This window comes from Dictyostelium discoideum, assembly GCF_000004695.1.
Source record: "Dictyostelium discoideum AX4 chromosome 3 chromosome, whole genome shotgun sequence".
NCBI lineage: Eukaryota > Evosea > Eumycetozoa > Dictyosteliales > Dictyosteliaceae > Dictyostelium > Dictyostelium discoideum.
In genome coordinates this window covers 4,318,085-4,337,283 of record NC_007089.4, presented here as the reverse complement: position 1 = coordinate 4,337,283, position 19,199 = coordinate 4,318,085, and the positions used below count along the sequence as shown (strand labels likewise).

General features: G+C 24.6%; 5 protein-coding genes across 5 annotated transcripts; 4 read left to right on the top strand and 1 right to left on the bottom strand.

Annotated features, from left to right (window-relative positions):
- Positions 1-548: 548 nt before the first annotated feature.
- On the top strand, positions 549-1,313 carry DDB_G0281281 (hypothetical protein; the record flags this gene model as incomplete). The annotated part of the gene is made up of 1 exon (XM_635837.1): positions 549-1,313. The coding sequence occupies one exon, from the start codon at positions 549-551 to the stop codon at positions 1,311-1,313; it is 765 nt and encodes a 254-aa protein (XP_640929.1).
- Positions 1,314-1,583: 270 nt separating this feature from the next.
- On the bottom strand, positions 1,584-3,909 carry DDB_G0281279 (hypothetical protein; the record flags this gene model as incomplete). Its single annotated transcript, XM_635836.1, has 2 exons — positions 1,584-3,505; positions 3,795-3,909. 2 exons carry the CDS (start codon positions 3,907-3,909, stop codon positions 1,584-1,586), a joined length of 2,037 nt encoding a protein of 678 aa, XP_640928.1.
- Positions 3,910-5,376: 1,467 nt separating this feature from the next.
- med12 (hypothetical protein) lies at positions 5,377-14,355 on the top strand (the record flags this gene model as incomplete). The annotated part of the gene is made up of 8 exons (XM_635835.2): positions 5,377-6,564; positions 6,669-6,782; positions 6,886-7,128; positions 7,215-8,021; positions 8,202-8,663; positions 8,794-9,467; positions 9,544-10,195; positions 10,300-14,355. The coding sequence occupies 8 exons, from the start codon at positions 5,377-5,379 to the stop codon at positions 14,353-14,355; spliced, it is 8,196 nt and encodes a 2,731-aa protein (XP_640927.2).
- Positions 14,356-14,931: 576 nt separating this feature from the next.
- DDB_G0281275 (hypothetical protein) lies at positions 14,932-15,192 on the top strand (the record flags this gene model as incomplete). The annotated part of the gene is made up of 2 exons (XM_635834.1): positions 14,932-14,941; positions 15,035-15,192. 2 exons carry the CDS (start codon positions 14,932-14,934, stop codon positions 15,190-15,192), a joined length of 168 nt encoding a protein of 55 aa, XP_640926.1.
- Positions 15,193-16,031: 839 nt separating this feature from the next.
- Positions 16,032-18,731, top strand: DDB_G0281333 (hypothetical protein; the record flags this gene model as incomplete). Its single annotated transcript, XM_635833.1, has 1 exon — positions 16,032-18,731. One exon carries the CDS (start codon positions 16,032-16,034, stop codon positions 18,729-18,731), a length of 2,700 nt encoding a protein of 899 aa, XP_640925.1.
- Between the last annotated feature and the right edge of the window lie 468 nt (positions 18,732-19,199).

The following is a 19,199-nucleotide window of genomic DNA, read 5'->3' as shown; positions in this document are numbered from 1 at the left end:
AATCCCAAAAAAGAAAAAAAAAATTAAAAGTTTCAATAAATTTCACAAAAAAAAAAAAATAAAGTAAATTAAAAATTCAAACATGTCTTAATTTAAAAAAAAAAAAAAATAAAAAAAAAATAAAAAAAAATAAATAAAATAAAATTAAATGACAACAACAACAAGTTTTATCTTTTTGAGGTTTTTTTTTTTTTTTGTACAAACAATGAGTTCCTGTAATTCATCATATACTTTTAATTTATTTTATTTTTATTTTTATTTTTTTTAATTTTATTTTCAAAAGGTGTTAAAAATATTTTTAATTTTTTTTTTTTTTTTTTTTTTTTTTTTTTTTTTTTTTTTGTTGTTTTCCCACTTTCAAAGATTTAAAAGTTTCAATTTGAGTATTTTTATTTAATTATTCATTTCATTTTTTTATTCACTCATCCAATAAAATAACATATAATTATATATAACATATATCTAAACATATTTTTTTATTTTTGTAAATTATTATTTTTTTTATTTTTTTTTATTTTTTATTTTTTTGTGAACCAAAATTTAAAATAATGAATCTTTTTTATTTGGATTTAGTTGCAGCTACAAGTGCAAGATATCATAATGATAAACATGTTGTAAAATTAATTTTAGAAGCAACTCAACTATTGTATAGTACATGGCATTTAATGGAACCATCTTCGGATTGGAAATTAAAAGCACCAAATCCAATGAAACTAACACATACCAATCACCCACTAACCAAATGGGTGAGAACCAATAACAAGACCTACGATATTGTCTCTGACTATTGTCATAGTTTATTACAAGAATACACCACAAGATATGGCAAGATTCATTCATGTAAAACCCACATGGACTTTTTAACCAACAACTATCCATCTCAATTACCAACCTCAATGGCTCAAGCACCAATTATGCCACTTTGTATGCCAGATATTTATAAAGTTACTCCAACCAATAGTTGGTCCGATGTTGTTTCCTCATATAGAAATTATTATATTGGTGAAAAATTACATTTCTCCAGTTATAAAGGTGTTGAATGGCCAAGTTGGTTACCTCCAAAATCTCAAGCAGGGACTCCAACCATTGTAAAAAAGAAAAAAGCACCAAAAGCCTCAAAACAAACCACCACCACAACAACTACCACTACCAAAACCTCTACAGCAACCTCTTCAAAAAAAGTAAAAAAAACTAAATCAATTTCATCTCCATCCTCATCTCCTCCTCCACCAACAACAACTCAACCTTCACCATTCATCCCCGCAGTTTCCACAATTAAAACTAGATCTCAAAGTAATAGGAAAATAAATTAAATAATTTTTAAATAATATTTCTTTTTAAAATTTTTTATTTTATTTTATTTATTTTAATTTGTTTCATATAGACTATTATTATTTGTTATTATTATTTTTTCTTGAATTTTTTTTTTTTTTTTTTTTTGAATTTTTTTTTATATCTTTTTTTATTTAAAAAAAAAAAAACTTTTGAAGGCAATTTGTTTTTGATTGAAATATTTGATCGCTCAAAATTTAATTTTTTTTGTTTTTTTTTTTTCTTTTTTTTTTTTAATATTATTTGATTAATTATTGAGTTTTTTGTTGTTGGAAAGCGTTTGTTTTGTTTTGGGTAGTGTTACTATTGTTGTTGTTATTATTATTATTATAGTATCTGTGACTATTATTATGTCTACCACCTCTTCCACCTCTACCACCTCTACCATATCTAACAGATAAAACACCAAAGGTTTCTTGATCGATTTTTCTTTGTTCATAGAGTGATTTTGATTTACCTTGACCTTCGTTTGCCTTATCTAAAGCTTCACATGAAATGCTATCAAAGAAACTAGTTGGTGAGTAGGTTGGTAAATGAGAGATACCGGCGGTGATGGCTTCGATTGCAGACTCGTCAATTTCATCCTCATTCAAACCAGAGGTACTACTAATGCTACTTGAGATACTGTTGCTTGTGATTTCTGTGGTGGTTGTGGTAGTGGTGAATTCTTCAGCCAATTTATCCTTGCTAAATTTAGAGTTTGATAATTCAAAATCAAATTCTTCTAAAGACTCCTTAGTGGTTTTTGGTTGATTATGATGTTTTTTATAGTTGTTACCTCTTTGTTGGAAGTTATTTGTTGATGATACATTGTTGTTTTGAGATAAGGTTTGATTATTATTATTAATGCTGTTGTTGTTATTGAATTTCTTTCTAAATTGTTGATTTTGTTGTTGTTGTTGATTTTGTTGTTGATTTTGTTGTTGATTTTGTAATTGAGTTTGACCATTAATTGGTGTTCTGATTTGATTGGTATTATTACCTTGATATCTTGTATTATTGGTGTTATTTCTGTTTTGGTTATTGAATCTTTGGTAGTTGTTGTTGTTGCTGTTATTGTTATTGTTTGTTGTGTTTGTGTTTGGTGCAGATGTAGTTGTACCTTGAATACCTGCAATACCTGTAGCAGCGGCAACAACAGCAGCAGCTGTAACTGGTCCACTTGATGGGTCAACTCTAACAGTTGGATTTGGTGTAACTGGAGTTGGGGTTGGAGTTGGGGTTGGGGTTGCAACGACTGGGGCTGGAGTTGGGGTTGCTACAACTGGGGCTGCTACAACTGGGGCTGGTTTTGAAGTTGTTGGTTGTGGTACAGCTGGGGTTACTTGAGCTGGAGTTGGAGTTGTTGTTGTAGCTGGGGTTGGAGTTGTTGTTGTTGTGGCTGGAGTTGTTGTTGTTGGGGTTGTTGTTGGAACTGCTGATGTTGAAGTGGAAGTTGCAGGGGTAGTGGTAGGAGTAGTAGTGGTTGGTTGTTGGTGGTGATGTGGTTGTTGATTAGCAAGTGGAGTCACTGGAACAGCAGCTGGTGGTTTATAAACACCATATGGTGGTTGATTCATTGGTTGGCCTTGTGGCATACCATAACCGTATGGATAATAGTTCATGTATGGACTATACATTGGCATACCACCATAGGCTGGCATAAATTGTGGGTAATTGCCATATTGTGGTTGATTTGAATAGTTTCCATATTGTTGGAAATTTGGCATACCACCATTCATCATTGTTGGTTGTTGTGGGTGTTGTTGATGTTGGTGTTGTTGTTGGTGTTGTTGTTGTGGATTTGGTTGGGTTGGTTGTTGTGGTGGTGGTGGTTGAACTGATTGTTGAGTTGGTTGTTGTGGTTGAATTGGTTGTTGTGGTTGGGTTGGTAGGGTTGGTTGGGTTGGTTGAGTTGGAGTTGGTTGGTTTGCAACTCCATTTGATGGAGTTGAGGTTGATTTACCACCTGGTGTTGTTAAATTTGGAGTGCTAGTTGTTGATGATGGTGATGTACTAGTTGAGATGGTTGGCTTTGGTGTTGTTAATTTTGAGTCATCTGTTGGGGTGGTTGGATAATCACATATATTGAGATCATTAATATCTGAACTCTTGAATACAATGTAATCAAAAATTTCTGTTGATGGTGGAATTTGTGTACCTTGTCTTCTTCCTTCAGTTCCGAAAGATTTGACTTAAGTTTTTTTAATGAAAAAAAAAAAAAAAAAAAAAAAAAGTTAGATTTTTTGGGAATTTTTTCAAAAAAAAAAAAAAAAAAAAAAAAAAAAATTTTCAAAAAAAAAAAAAAAAAAAAAAAAAAAAAGAGAGAAGAGTGAAGAGTGATCTTAGGTTTATATCTTTTTTTTTTTTTTTTTTTAGTCTTATGAATAAAAAAAAAAAAAAAAAATTGTTGATTGAATCTATATAAAATAAAATAAAATAAAATAAAATAAAATAAAATAAAATAAAATAAAAAAACTTACCATTTTTTAAAGACAAGGTATTATCTTTTGGGTCAATTGTATAGAGAATACCTTCATATTTGACAAGACTTTTTGAGATTAATACTATTTTAGCACCTATGTATGGTGTAGCCATTTTTTTTTTAAAATTGTTATTATTATTACTTTATTGATTTAGTTATTATTATGATTTCTTAAGGTTATTATTGGTGAGTTATTATTTTGTTTGACCAAGCACACAAGATGATAATAAAAAAAATAAAAAAAAAAAAATTTCTTTTTTTTTTTTTTCTTTTAACTTTAATATTGTATTAATTAATTTGAAAAATTGTAAATTGAGGAAAATAAATAAATAGATGGAAAACTTTAATCTATTTCTTTATTTAAATTTACTGTATTGGTGTTGATGGAGGCAAAAAAAAAAAAAAAAAAAAAAAAAAAAAAAAATTTGAAAAAATTAAAAAAAAAAAATTTAAAAAAAAAAAATTAAAAAAAAAAAATTGAAAAAAATTAAAAAAAATTAAAAAAAAAAAAAACTTGGTTACAGTTAATGTTCAACATATACAAATAATTTTTATTTTTTTTTTTATTTTTTTTTTTTAATTATTTTTTTTTTTTTTATTTTTTATTTTTTTCCAAAATAAAAAAAAAAAAAAATAAAAAAAAAATGAAAATAATTTCTTTATAACCAAATAAAGAGAGAACCATTTCCTTTTTTTGAGCACAATCTCCCTTTGTTTTTATTTTTGTCTTTTTTGAATTATTTTCAAATTATTTAAGATTTTGTTGTCTTAAATTTTTTTTTTTTTTTTTTCTAAATCAAACACAAATAAAGATTTTACATGAACAACGATCATTTTTAGAATTTTAATTAATTTATTAAACCATTATCTTTATTTCCATGAAGTTCTTTTTTATTTTTTTTTTAATCCTTACTTGTTTTAAATAAAAATTTATATTTTTTTAAAATATTTTTTTTTTTTTTTTTAATTTGTGAAATTTTTTTTTTTTTTTTCAAATTTTTTTTTTTTTTTTTTTAATTATTATTATTTATAATTTATTTATATTTTAAACATATTATTATTATTTTTTTTTTATTTTTAAAAATATTTAATGATTTAAATATTAATAACAAGGTCATATTTACATCACAACCATCCATTTTAGTACAGATATAAAAAATTTTTTTAAAAAAAGATTAATTTTTTTTTTTATAAAAAAAAACAAAAAAAATAATTAAAAACAACAAAATTTTTTTTTTTTTTTTTAAAGCACATTATAATTATTAAAAGAAAATTCAATTACCAATAATAGTAATAATAGAAAGTACTATAGTAATATAATATTATAAAATAAATAACAAATTAAAAAGGCAAAAACAAGTGAAAAAGAGAAAGAAAAAAGAGAGAAGAGATACATTACAAATACATACAACATATACATACATACATACAACATTTACATATACATATATACAAATCATAATATGATAAACAATACAAAAATTTGAGATTTTAAAAAAAAAAGAAAAAAAAAAAAAAAAATAAAAAAAAAAAAAAAAAAAAAAAGAAATTTGGATATATAATAAATACATATACATAGAATGATGAATCCGCAACAAATATTGCAACAACAACAACAAATGATACAACAACAGCAGCAGCAATTACATCAACAACAAATGCAACAACAACAAATGCAACAACAGCAACAACATCATATGCAACAACAACAACCAATGCAACATATGCAACAACCACATCATATGATACATCAACAACAACCAATTATAATTCAACAACATTTACATCACCAAATTCATCCACATATTCAACAACAACAACAACAACAACAACAACAACAACAACAACAACAACAACAACAACAACAACAACAACAGCAACAACAACAACAACAACAGGTACATCCATCACATTTACAACAACAGGTACACCACCCACAACTTCACATGCAACAACACATCCCTCAACATATGCAACAACATCATATTATGCAACAACATCAACAAATTCATCAAATGCAAATGCAACAACAACAACAACAACAACAACAACAACAACAACAACAACAACAACAACAACAACAACAGCAACAACAACAACAGCAACAGCAACAGCAACAACAACAACAACACCAACAGCAACAACAACCGATCCAACAACAACATATTGTTCAACAACAACCGATTCAGCAACAACCGATTCAACAACATATTGTTCAACAACCGATTCAACAACAGATTCAACAACAACCACAGATTCAACAACAACAAATACCCCAACCACAAATACAGATACCATCTCAAATTCAACAACCACTCCAACAACAACAGATTCAACAACAACAAATACCACTACCTCAACAAGTACCATTAGCACAAACTCAACAACAACAAACAGCGCCAATTCAACAACTACAACAACAACAACAACTACAACAACAACAGCAACAACAACAGCAGCAGCAGCAGCAACAACAGCAACAACAACAGCAACCACAACAAGTACAACAACCACAACAACAACAACAACAACAACAACCAGTTGCAAGAAGACCAATACAAAACCCGTCATATCATAGTCAATCACAAATTGGACATCCAATGAGGGGAGGAGGATTGAAAAAATATGAGATTCAAAAACCAGCAGATAAAAAAGAGCTAGGACCAGATTTAGGTGTTCCTGATTTTTATCCATTAGATGATAAATCAAAAGAAGATACATTACCACAAGAGTTTATTTTAGGTGGTTTTTGTGAAAGATATCAACATGTAATTATCAAAATATATTTAAATCATTTTTAATAATAATAAAAATAATAACTATATATATACTAATTATGATTTATTTCTCTTTTTTTTTTTTTTTTTTTTAGGACGAATGTAAATCATCAAGTTCAATTTTCAAAAATTTTGATTTTCCAAAAGTTAAAGAGCAATTATTACAATCCATTTATCAAGTTGAATGGAAGAAGAGTTCCACTCAAAAGGTATTGTTAAATTTATTAGCTTTTTATTTATTTATTTATTTATTTATTTGTTTATTTATTCATAACTAATTTTTAATACTTTTCTTTTATTTAAAAAAAACAGAGTGGACAACCACCAGTTATGAATAAAAGTGGTAATAAGAGACCAGTACCAGAACAAAAGGCATGGTCAGCTAATCATAGAGAAAGTTGGGTATTGAAACTGGCAGGTAATGAACCACTACAAAAATTAGCATCATCTGTACCACATGGTTATAAAGGTGAAACTTTGTTAAAGATGTTTTTAGATAACCAAGTACCATTAATTAGAGCAACTTGGTATACTAAAATTGTTTATGGTAATATGGTATGTAAAAAAAAAATAATATTTTTTTTTTTTTAGTTTGGTTATTATTTTATTAACATAACACCATTATTATTATTATTACCTAGCCAAAACATAAAACAGTTGAACCATCAAATGATTGGACAAAAACAATTGTTCAAAGTTTATTTGCATTAATTAGAAATACAACAGGTGAAAATAATAGTAGTGGTAGTAGTAGTAGTAATAATGTTTTAGGGGGTAACAGTGGTAGTGGCGTTGTAAAGAAAGCAACCTCAAGTTATACAGGTATTTTATATATAGAGAGATTAATTAAATGGAATTTTTCAGAGGGTTTATTAAATAAGGATATACTATTATCAATGTTAATAGATCATTTAAATGAAACTGATAGACCCGAGGAAGCAGTTTTAATCTCATCACTTTTATTATACTATTCAGACACTTTAATATTATCAACTTATCATTCTATGAAATTTTTAAATAAGGCATACGAAAAATTAATGAAAATTACTATATCTTCTGCAGCAGCAGTATCAGCAGCATCATCATCATCATCATCATCATCAACACAATCAAATATAACAGCATTATCAAATCCAAAATTACAACAATTAGGTCATGGTCATGGTCATGGTCATGGTCATCATAGTCATAGTCATTCTCATAATCAACAACAACCACAATTAAATATAACATCAACTCAAACAATACCATCAATTAATAGTATTGCAAGTTCATTATCACCATCCAATCAAAAGATTTATTCTATATTATGTATTATTTCTAAACAAATTTCAATGAATTTACCAGACACATTCATGTCATTCAAATTCTTTAGAGAATTGGTTAGTTTAATTTGGCCTTCAAATTTAATCGATAGAATAGAATATAATCAACTTTCATTTGTAAATGTAAATATTATTTTTATTATTATTATTATTATTATTATTATTATTATTATTATTATTATTATTATTATTATTATTATTATTATTATTATTATTATTATTATTATTATTATTATTATATATTACCAACCATCATATATACACAAAAACCAATACTAATTTTGTTTTATTTTATAAAATCAGAATTTAAGATTCACCGTATCACCAGAATATAAATGGATAAATAAATATTATTCAGAAATTAATAAAAATCAACAAACTCAATTAAAACAATTACGACAACAACAAAATAATAATATAGGTTTTAAAAATAATAAAAATAATAATAGTATTATAAATAAACAGAATAACATCACTAATAATAATAATAATAATAATAATAATAGTAGAGGTGGAATTAACTATTCAAATTTAATTAAATCATTGGATAGATTTTATACAACTTTTGATTTAAAACTATTATATCATGAAATTTTTGGAAATGGTAATCAAGTTTCATTAGAGGATGATAAGGAAAAGATTTTATTAGTTTGTGAATGGGCTTGTACATCCTGTAGAAATTATCCATTCTCTTTTTTATCGGCAACTTCAATTTTAAAAATTTTTGAAAGAAATTTAACAATTAAATTAAATAATATAGTTTTAGTAAGTTTTTTTTTTTTTTTTTTTTTTTTTTTTTTTTTTTTTTTTTTTTTTTTTCTCTTAATATTAAGAAAACTTTATGTTTGATAATAGGAAATAGTATTAACACTTTATTATTTTTATTTTATAAAAGAATCACCCATTACAAAATATATTAGTACATTTTTTAGAAACATTTAAACCAAAGAATATTGAATTAAAAAGGATTTGTCAACTTTTTTCAGAGTTAATTAGAAATGAAATATTTAGTCAAAATTCTTATGCAAGATATTTAATTTCAAGAGGTATTTTAGAGAATAGTAATATTAATATTAATGGTAATCACAATGGTGATAAAAATAATAATATCAATGGAAGATTAGAGAATAATAAATATCATAAATATTATTTAAAAGAGTTTCCAATCTTTAATAGGAATGATTTTCCATCTTATGATATTCATCAACAAAGAAATCAAAGAAGAACGATTCTGTTTCCAAATACTATAAAATCACAAGAGGAAATTAATAGTATGGAACAAGCTCGAATTTCTGTTAAATCTTTTATTTTAAATAGTGCCAATAGTAATAATGAAAATGATAATAATAGTGATATGATGGTTGATGGTGGTGGTGGTGGTGGTGGTGGTGATAAACAAAATATTGGATTAATTCAATTATCACAAATTATTCAATCATTATCATTTTATAGTCAAATTTCATTAACTGAATGGTTGTCATTATGTTTAAGATTAAATTTTAATAATCCAAGTAATGATGATAATAATAATAATAATAATAATAATAATAATCATCATCAATTATCAGAGTAGGTTTTTTATTTTATTAATAATTTAAATGCGTAATAATATTTATATATTATTAACTTTATTTATTTATTTTAGTTATTCAATGAAAGGATTTAGACATTTTTCATTTCCAATTACACAATTTTATATAGAGAGAGTTTTTATAATTATGGAATCAGTTTCAAATTATCATTCAATATTACAATGTTTATTAGTTTTATGGGATAATTGGAATAATATTAAAGAGTTACAAAGTTTTGTATTTTATACAACGAAAAGATTACAACAGGCATTCATTGTATCTGATCAATTCATATCACTATTGGATATAATCTATAAGAAAGTTATTAATTTAAGTAGGAATAATAATAATAATAATAAAAATAAAAATAATAATAAACAAAGTAATAATATAAAGAAAGAAGGAACTAATGGTGAGGAACAAGAGAGTGATGATGATGATGATGATGACGAAGACGACGACGACGACGATAACGATGAAAACGATAAAGTTAACGATAACGATAATGAAGAAGATGATGAAGAAGATGACGAAGATGAAGATGAAGATGAAGATGATCAAATGGATGAAACTAAAGATTCAATTAAACAACAACAACAACAAAAATCAAATGAAAATTATATTGAATCATATTTGTATGATATATTAAATAAGTTTAAATCCATTAAATCAGTTCAAATTTGGATAAAAAGAAATAATGTACAATGTAAATTAAAGAAAGAATTGGTAAGTTTTTATTTTTTTTTTTTTTTCAAAAAAATATTCAAATTAAATCATTCACTAATAATAATAAAAAAAAAAAAAAAAAAAAAATTATTAAAATTTTAAAGAGTAACGATAAAAATATGATAGATAAATCTGAATTAAAGAATAGTTGCGATTTTATGATTGATCAAGTTTTATCAATAAAAAATCAATTAAAACAAGAACAAGAACAACAAAATTGCGAAATTATTAATAATATTATAAAGAGATTTGATGAAGAGTTAATTTCAAATAATCTTATTAATTCTTTGATGAATCAATTTAAAACAAAGGTTTCAAATATTTTATTAGGATGTGAAAATGGTGGGAGTGGTGGTGGTGGTGGTGGTGGAAATTTATCAGATCAAGATATTTGTGAAGAATTTATGAAATCATTGATTTCAAAAACTATAGACGATAATAAAAATAATGACAATAATAATAATAATGAAAATGAAAATAATAATATTATTAGTAAAACTATTATTATTATTAAACAACAAATGGTATTATCAAGATTATTATGTTTATTTTCAATAGTTTATCCAATTTCAATGAATGGAAAACAATTATTCCTAAGATTATTTAAAGATCAACTTTCAATCATTTTAAAAACTTTTATCAATAGTAATGATAGTATGGAAATCCAAGAGAAATACTTTTTTAAGGTTATATTATTATTGGTAACATTAATATTGAATCAATATATTGATCTTTATTCAATTATGGTTTATTCAATTTTACCATTATTACAATCCAACGAAATTGAATCTGATGAAGATTGCAAAGTTTGGTTTTTAATCAAAATTATTCAAGTTTTATTATGTGATGGTAAATTGATTCAATTTGTTTATAAAGATATCTTTATTGATAATAATAATAATAATCATCAATCAAATCAAGGTGGTGGTGGTGATAGTGGTAATAATAATTTAACAAATTTAAAAACAATTATAAATCATCAAGTTATTTCTTTGAATTTAACTAATAAATCAAAGATTTCATCATTATCTGAAATATTTCAAACAATTTGTAAACTTTATCATCAATATCATGAAAAGATAAAAGATACAATCGATGATGACAATAATAATAATAATAGTAAAAATGAATTATCAACATCAATATTTCAAGGTATTTGTACAATTTTAACAGATCCAGATTCAAGATATATATTTTTAAATAGTTCTCAAATCGATAAAATAAAACAACTTGGTTTAGGTCCAATTGAAACTAGATATTTATTCCATTTGATTTTAGGTAATTTAAAGAATGATCATGATGATAATAATGAAAATAATAATAATAATAATAATAATAATAATAATAATAATAATAATAATAATAATAATAATAATAATAATAATAATAATAATAATAATAATAATAATAATAATAATAATAATAATAATAATAATGGATTTAATTTTAAAATTAATAATTCAAGAATTATAATACAATATGAACAATTGAAATTGGAGAATTGTATAACTTATTCATTTAAGGTTATAAATTCAACACTTACAAACTCTTCAAATTGTTATTGGAATATTCATTTATCTTATATTGGTTTGAAACTATTATTAGATGAATGGAAAACTTTACCACCAATCATTTCAACTCAAAGTAGTACAACCTCACCATTAACTAAATCACCTTCTCAATCACCAACTTTACAAAGTCAAGATTTAAATTCAACTAATTCAACTTCACCAACATCAAAACAATCACAACAACAACAACAACAACAACAACAAAAATCAACTACACCAACTCTAACACCAGCAACAACAACGACAACAACAACAAATAACACTACTACATTTACACCAGAATCAATTATAACACAATTTATATTATTACATTTTGAAGAGAATAGAGGTTGGGAAAGAGTATTTATTTATGAAGATCTATTTTTATTATTCCCATTGGAGGTTAGAAATGAATTGATTAAAATATCAACCATTATATTAGAATCACAATATAAAGAGACAAGTTTCATTCAACCATCAACAGACTTACCATTGATTAAACATATTCAACAAAATTTACCAATTAGTCAATTATTGAAACAACAACCTCAACAATATCAATTAATTTTAAATCGAGAATCTAGTGGTACCAACAAAGCTGTGTTGATCAATGATGATAATCTTGATAATATTCTATTTCAAGAATCATTCACTGATATCATTATTAATATTTTAAGTACTTATGAAGATTCAAATCCAATTTCAAATAGTTTTATATTATCTCTATTTAAACAATTATCAATGTTTAATCAATTCTCAAAGGGTGGCGTTTTGGATACTATAAATTTGGATTCAACATTATCAGAGATTGTAATTCAATCAGTCGTCATTAGAATTACATTTTTAATCACTCAAATTAAAAATTGTAAATTAATTGTAAAACAATCAACTCAAAAACTCGAAGAGATTTCAGTTACCCTCTTAAATTTACTCTCGAAATTCATCATTCAATCAGACGGTGAATTCAATTTATTCGATCCAATTTTAACAATTTTTGATTTAATTTTATCTGATAAATTTGGTAATGATAATATTTTAAATTATTCATCATCGTCTTCGTCGACTACTACAACTTCAACAACTTCAACACCAGTAACTTCATCACCTTCAACTACCACCACAGCAACAACAAATCAACAACAGCAACAACAACAACAACAACAAGCTGATCAAAAGAATAATGTAAAAAAGAAGTTACATGAACTTTATCAAAAAATAAAATCATCATTCCCAACTTCACTACAACTTAAATTGGAGAAACAACTCTCTTTCCTTTCAACAAATCCAACTAGTTTACCATTTACTATTATTCATCCACCAACTTTGGTTAATACTTCTTCAGTATCATCAACAAATACATCAATACAATCAACTACATCACCAATTATAGCGCCAGTAACGCCACCTTCAAACTTTAATTTACAACAACAAACATCCCAACAACAACAACAACAGCAGCAGCAGCAACAACAACAATCACAACAACATCAACAACAACAACAAACACCTCAACAACAACAACAATCACAACAACAGCAACAACAGCAACAACAACAAACAGCCACAACAGCATCCACAGCATCTCAAATACCACCTCAGGCAGTTTCAAGTATTTTAGATATTAAACCAACCTATACACAAATGGACCCTTGGACATTGTTAGAAGATTACTCTGAAACACCATTATCTCCCTCAATTTATGGTGGTGTTAAGATGGAGAGAAAGGAATTAACTTACATTAAATCCTCTTTTCCTTCAAAAAATATGGCTTTGGTTAATGAACCAGTCGATCAAAAACTATTGGCTCAAAGAAAGTCTCAAGTTCAAGAAATTGAAAAACAACAACAACAGCAACAAATTAAATCACAACCATCTACTCCTTTAACCTCTTTACCACCACAACAGCATCAACAATTACAACCACCACCTCCACAATTGCAACAACAATTAAATCAACAACAACAAAGACAGCAACCACCACAACAACTACAACAACAAAAACCACAAACTCAGCAACAACAGCAGCAGCAACAACAGCAACAACAACAGCAACAACAACAGCAACAACAGCAACAAACTCAAAAACAACCTCAACAACCTCAACAACCTCAACAATCACAACAATTTCAACAATACCAACAATTTGAACAACAACAACAAGCTCTACAATTTCATTTGAACCAACAGAAAATGCAACAACTTCAACCACAACAATTAAACCAACAGCAATTAAATCAACAACAATTAAATCAACAATTAAATCAACAACAACAACTAAACCAACAACAATTTCAATTACATCAACAACAACAGCAACAATTAAAGCAACAACAACTTCAACAGCAACAACTTCAACAACAAATTCAACAACAACAACAACAACAACAGCTTCAACAACTCATTCAACCACAGCAATTTCAACAACAAAACTTAAAAAGAAACTTTAATAACCTTTCACAACCACCATTACCACAACAACAACAACAACAACAAATACATTTACAACAACAACAAATACCACAACAACACCAACAAATACCACAACAACAACAACACCAACAACATCAACAACAAAAATGTAGTACAACAAAATACAACAACTACAAATAATAGTAATAATAGTAAATCTAAAAAAACAAGAGCATACTAAAATTAAACATAAACTAAACAAAAAAAAAAATAAAATAAAATAAAATAAAAAAAACAAAAAAACAAAAAACAAAAACACAAAACAGAACATAATATTAAAAAAATATATATTTATAAAAAAACAATCATTACGTGTATTTGTTTAAAAAATATATGGACAATTGTCGTTTATAAATGTATAAATAATTTAAATTTTAATGTGATCATTTATTTTAATTGTTTTTTTTTATTTTTTGATTAATGTTTTAAAAATTTGGTGTGCAAAATAATTTTTATATTAAAATCCCAGTCTTTTGAAAAAATCGATCTATTTATCACCTAGTAGATTTATTTTTGTAGATTATTTTTTTAATAAAAAATAAATAAATGGTATTTTGAAATTAAATTTTAATAAAATTTTATTTTGATATTAATTATTAAAATTTGAGTAAAATAGGGTAAAATAATTTAAATATAAATAGAGTCAATTGAAAAAATTTTGAATTAATTATTTTTTATTATATTTAATAAATTAAAACTCTAAGAAAAAAAAAAAAAATGTTATTTAGTAAGTTTTCAAAAAATTAATATTTTTTTTTTTTTTTTAATATTAAATAAAATATGCTAATTTTTAAATTAAAAATAAATTAAAAATAAAAAGACTCTATCTCTAAATTATTTTCAAAAAATATTGAATTAAATGGAAGTTCAAATATGGATTTGAAAGTAAATAAAAACTCTCACATGACTTTAAATGAAATCTCTGCTTTAAAAACTGAAAACATATTATTCACAAGACCAAATTTTGGTTTAGTTTAAATTAATCATAGAATTGATTTATTGTTGTATTAATATTGTTAAAAAAGAAAAAAAAAAAAAAAAAAAAAAAAAAAAAAATTAAATAAAGTTATTTATTTTCATAATTTATTTTAATCAATTATTAAACATTTTCTTGTTTTAAATTTTTTTTTTTTTCAAAAAATTAATATTAAATAAAATTAAAGGCAATTATTAAAAGTTTTATAATTAATAAAATTATTTATGAAATTTAAATAATTTTAATATTTTTGTAATAAAATATTTTGGGGAGTATTAAAAACTATTTTTCCAATCCAATAAATTTCAAATCAATCCAGCCTTTAACATTCAATTAAAAATAATAATAATTTACAACGTTGTTCAATTTTTTTTTTTTTATGATTTAGTGTTCTTTAAATTTATTTTTAATTCAACTTCATAATGATAATATTTATAATATTTTTTGAATTTATTATTTCAAAAAAAAAAATCTTATCCTCATGAGGAATCGTCCTATTAGTTTTCTTTTATTTTTTTAATTGGGTTCTTGAATATCTGCTTGTGTCCTATCTGTTTTTTTTTTTTTTGTGAAGTTCAGTTTTTATTTTTTAAAAAATAATTTTTTATTATTTTTTTTTTCACAAAAACCAAATTTTTAATATTTTTTTTTTTTTTTTTTTCAGTTTTTTAAAAATTACATCTCAACAATTTAAATTTTTATCACAACATTCTTTTTTTTTATTATCATGCACAAAAACAACAACAACAATAATTATAGAGAAAATTTTGAAAAAAAAAAATCTATAGAATTAATAACTGAAAATGAATTTAATAAATTTACATTATATAAATTTCAATGTATGGCTGAAGTTGCCAAAGAAATATTAAGAGATTTATTAAAGGAAAGATATTTAAAAGAAACAGGTAGAGAATGGGAGAATAATAGTTTTACTGGTGTTAGATATCTAATTCAAAAACAACCAATAAATAAAGACTCTTTTGAAATTGGTAGAAAATTAATGAAAGAGTACTTAACAGTATTAAAACCCACCTTTAATGGTGATATTGAAATTGATTTTTTAGTTGACACACTTCAAATACCAAAAGATCAACAACAACAAGAAAATTGTGATAGAGAAGCATTGCAATTGAAAGAGGATGGAAATTACTTTTATGGTAAATGTGATTATAATAAAGCAGAAGTAATGTATAATGAAGGTTTGAAAATTCGTGGTATTTCAATGTACATTAAATCAATACTTAGTTTAAATTTATCAACCTGTTTATTGGCACATTACAATTTCCTTGCAAAATATGGTAATTCCGATGGAGATCTTTTATCATTGGCACTTGGCCATTCAAAAAATGCATGTTCATGTAGACCAATGTGGGTTAAAGCATATGTCAAAGCTGCTCAAATTTTAAAAATTCAAGGTGAATTATTACAAAGTTTTGAAATGTTTCAATCTGCATTATTAATTAATTTAATAACAAAAGAAGAAAGAACAAGTGTTGAAAAAGAATGTTGGGATATTGCTGGTGAATTAAAATTAAGAATTGATTCTCTTAGACACCATGATCGTAATTCAACTGATAAAATTACTGAAATAAATACCACCACAACAACCACCGCCACTTCCCCTACTACTACCAGTACCACTACCACTACCACTACCACTACTACTACTACTCCAACAGAAACAGAGGGAACTACAACTACAACATCACCAATAAGAGATATTTTAAAAGAAGTTAAAAAATATATTGAACAGAATCCATTAGGGGAGAAATTTCCAAAGGTTTTAATAAAGAGTGATCAAGATTTATTAAAAGCATTTGATAAACAATCATTACAAGAACAATCAAAAATAACTGGATTATCATTTGAACATATTTCAAAGTTATCATTTTGTAATATGGGATATTCTTTGATGCTTCAATCAAAATTTAGAGAAGCCTTGCCATACTTTTATGCATCTAAATCATTTTCAGGTTCATTATTTCAAATGGGTCATATTTTTCAAAGCTCATTAGGTAATGCTGTACCAAAAGATGAAAAATTAGCATTATCATTATTTTATCAATCTGCACTTCAAAATGATAAATTCCAAGTTCCAAATCTTCAAAACATTAAAGATCCAATAAAGTTAACTTATTATCAAAAGAATATGATGGTACCAGAATCTGCTTATCATGTCGGTATAATGTTTCAACGTGGTATATATGGTGTTCAAATTGATTTTGAGAAAACTTTATTTTTCTATAAAATAGCTGCTGATTTTAATCATTTAAATGCATGTAATAATTATGGTTCTCTATTGTATCAAGGAATATTAGGTCCTGGAAAAACTAATAAAGATCTTGGTTTAGAATACATTAAAAAAGGTGCAGATTTAGGTGATGAAAATTGTATTGAAAAGTACTCTCAACTTACAACATCCAAAGAACATGCAAATTCAGTTAGTTTAAAGGATCATCTTTTAAAATTTTCTAGATGGTTATTTAATGAATTTCAATCAATTGAACAATTAAATTTAAATAAAAAGTATGCAATAATACTAGAAGAAATAGTTAAATTTAAAGAACAATCATCATCTTCTTCTTCTGCCTCTTCTTCTACTTCTGCCTCTTCTTTTTCACCATTATCATTTTCATTTCCTTCTTCTTCTACTTCTTCTCGAAATCAATTAAAAACAAAACAATTGGAAAGAATTTTAAAAACATTAGATTACACTAATAAATTTATTGATGGTTTCAAATCAGTTACTTCAAATCAATCAATAACAATAAATGAAAAATTAAAATTGGTTTCAAATTTATCAATGGCCTATCAAACGGAATTAAATTTTGTTTGTTTACCAGGTTTACTTCATGGACAAACTATTGAATTAATTAATCAATTATTAAAAGTCCGTCCAAATAATAAACATTTAATAGTTTGTTTTATTGGCTTACATTTATTAAAACCAACAAAATATAAAAAATGTTTGGAATTAATCAACTCTTTAAAGAATGAATGTAAAATTATTACTGAATTAGAGGACAACATTGATTTAAGTAAACTAGATTTAAATTCAACCTCAAATTCAACCTTGACATATGATTTAAATTTTTTAAAAAGTATGATTCATTTATTGATGGGTGATTTTAAATTAGGTTTAGAAACATTAGATTTATGTATTGAAGATAGTGGTGCTGGTGCTGGTGTTGGTGTAGTTAATGAATATTTCTATTTCTATAAAGCATTTGCATTGGATTGTTTAAATCATTTAGAAACAAATATTGAAACAAAATATTCATCAGAATCATTTTATTTAAAATATTTAAGTAATGCTCCACTAGATGGATTCAGAGTACCAGATGCACTCTTAAGACTATCAATAATCAACTCTGAAAAAAATAAAAAAATTAATTCATTAGAATTCCTTCAAAAATTTAAAGAATATAAGAAATTACCAATCAATGATTTGGTTAATTTTAACCATTATATTTTTTCATCTGCAGAATTTGATAAACAAATGATATTCCAACAAAATTTAATCTCAAAAATTACTCCATAAAATAATTATTTCTTTCACTATTTCAATTTCTTTTATTTTTCACATTTGGTTTCATTTTTAAATTTAATATAAAAAAAAGATAATAAAAAAAAAAAAAAAAAAATTAATATGGGTGATTTTATTATTTAATTTTAATCGTATTTGAATAATATGATTTCATTTTGTTTTATAATCTTTTTTATTTTAAATGTTATTTGATGTTGTTATGTTTTCAGATTGGGGTAATATTTTTAATATGGGATTGAAATTTAATCAAAGAAAAATAAAATATTACTTTTTTGGTAATAAATGGGTGTATTGATAATTTATGTTTTTAAAACAAGTTAATGTGTTTCCAATTAAAATATTTTAATTCATTTTTATTATTTTATTTTTTAATTTTTTTTTTTAATCAAAATATGTAAAAATGTATATTTGTATAAAATAAAAAAAAAAATAAAAAAAATAGTAATAATTTTGAAAAAATAT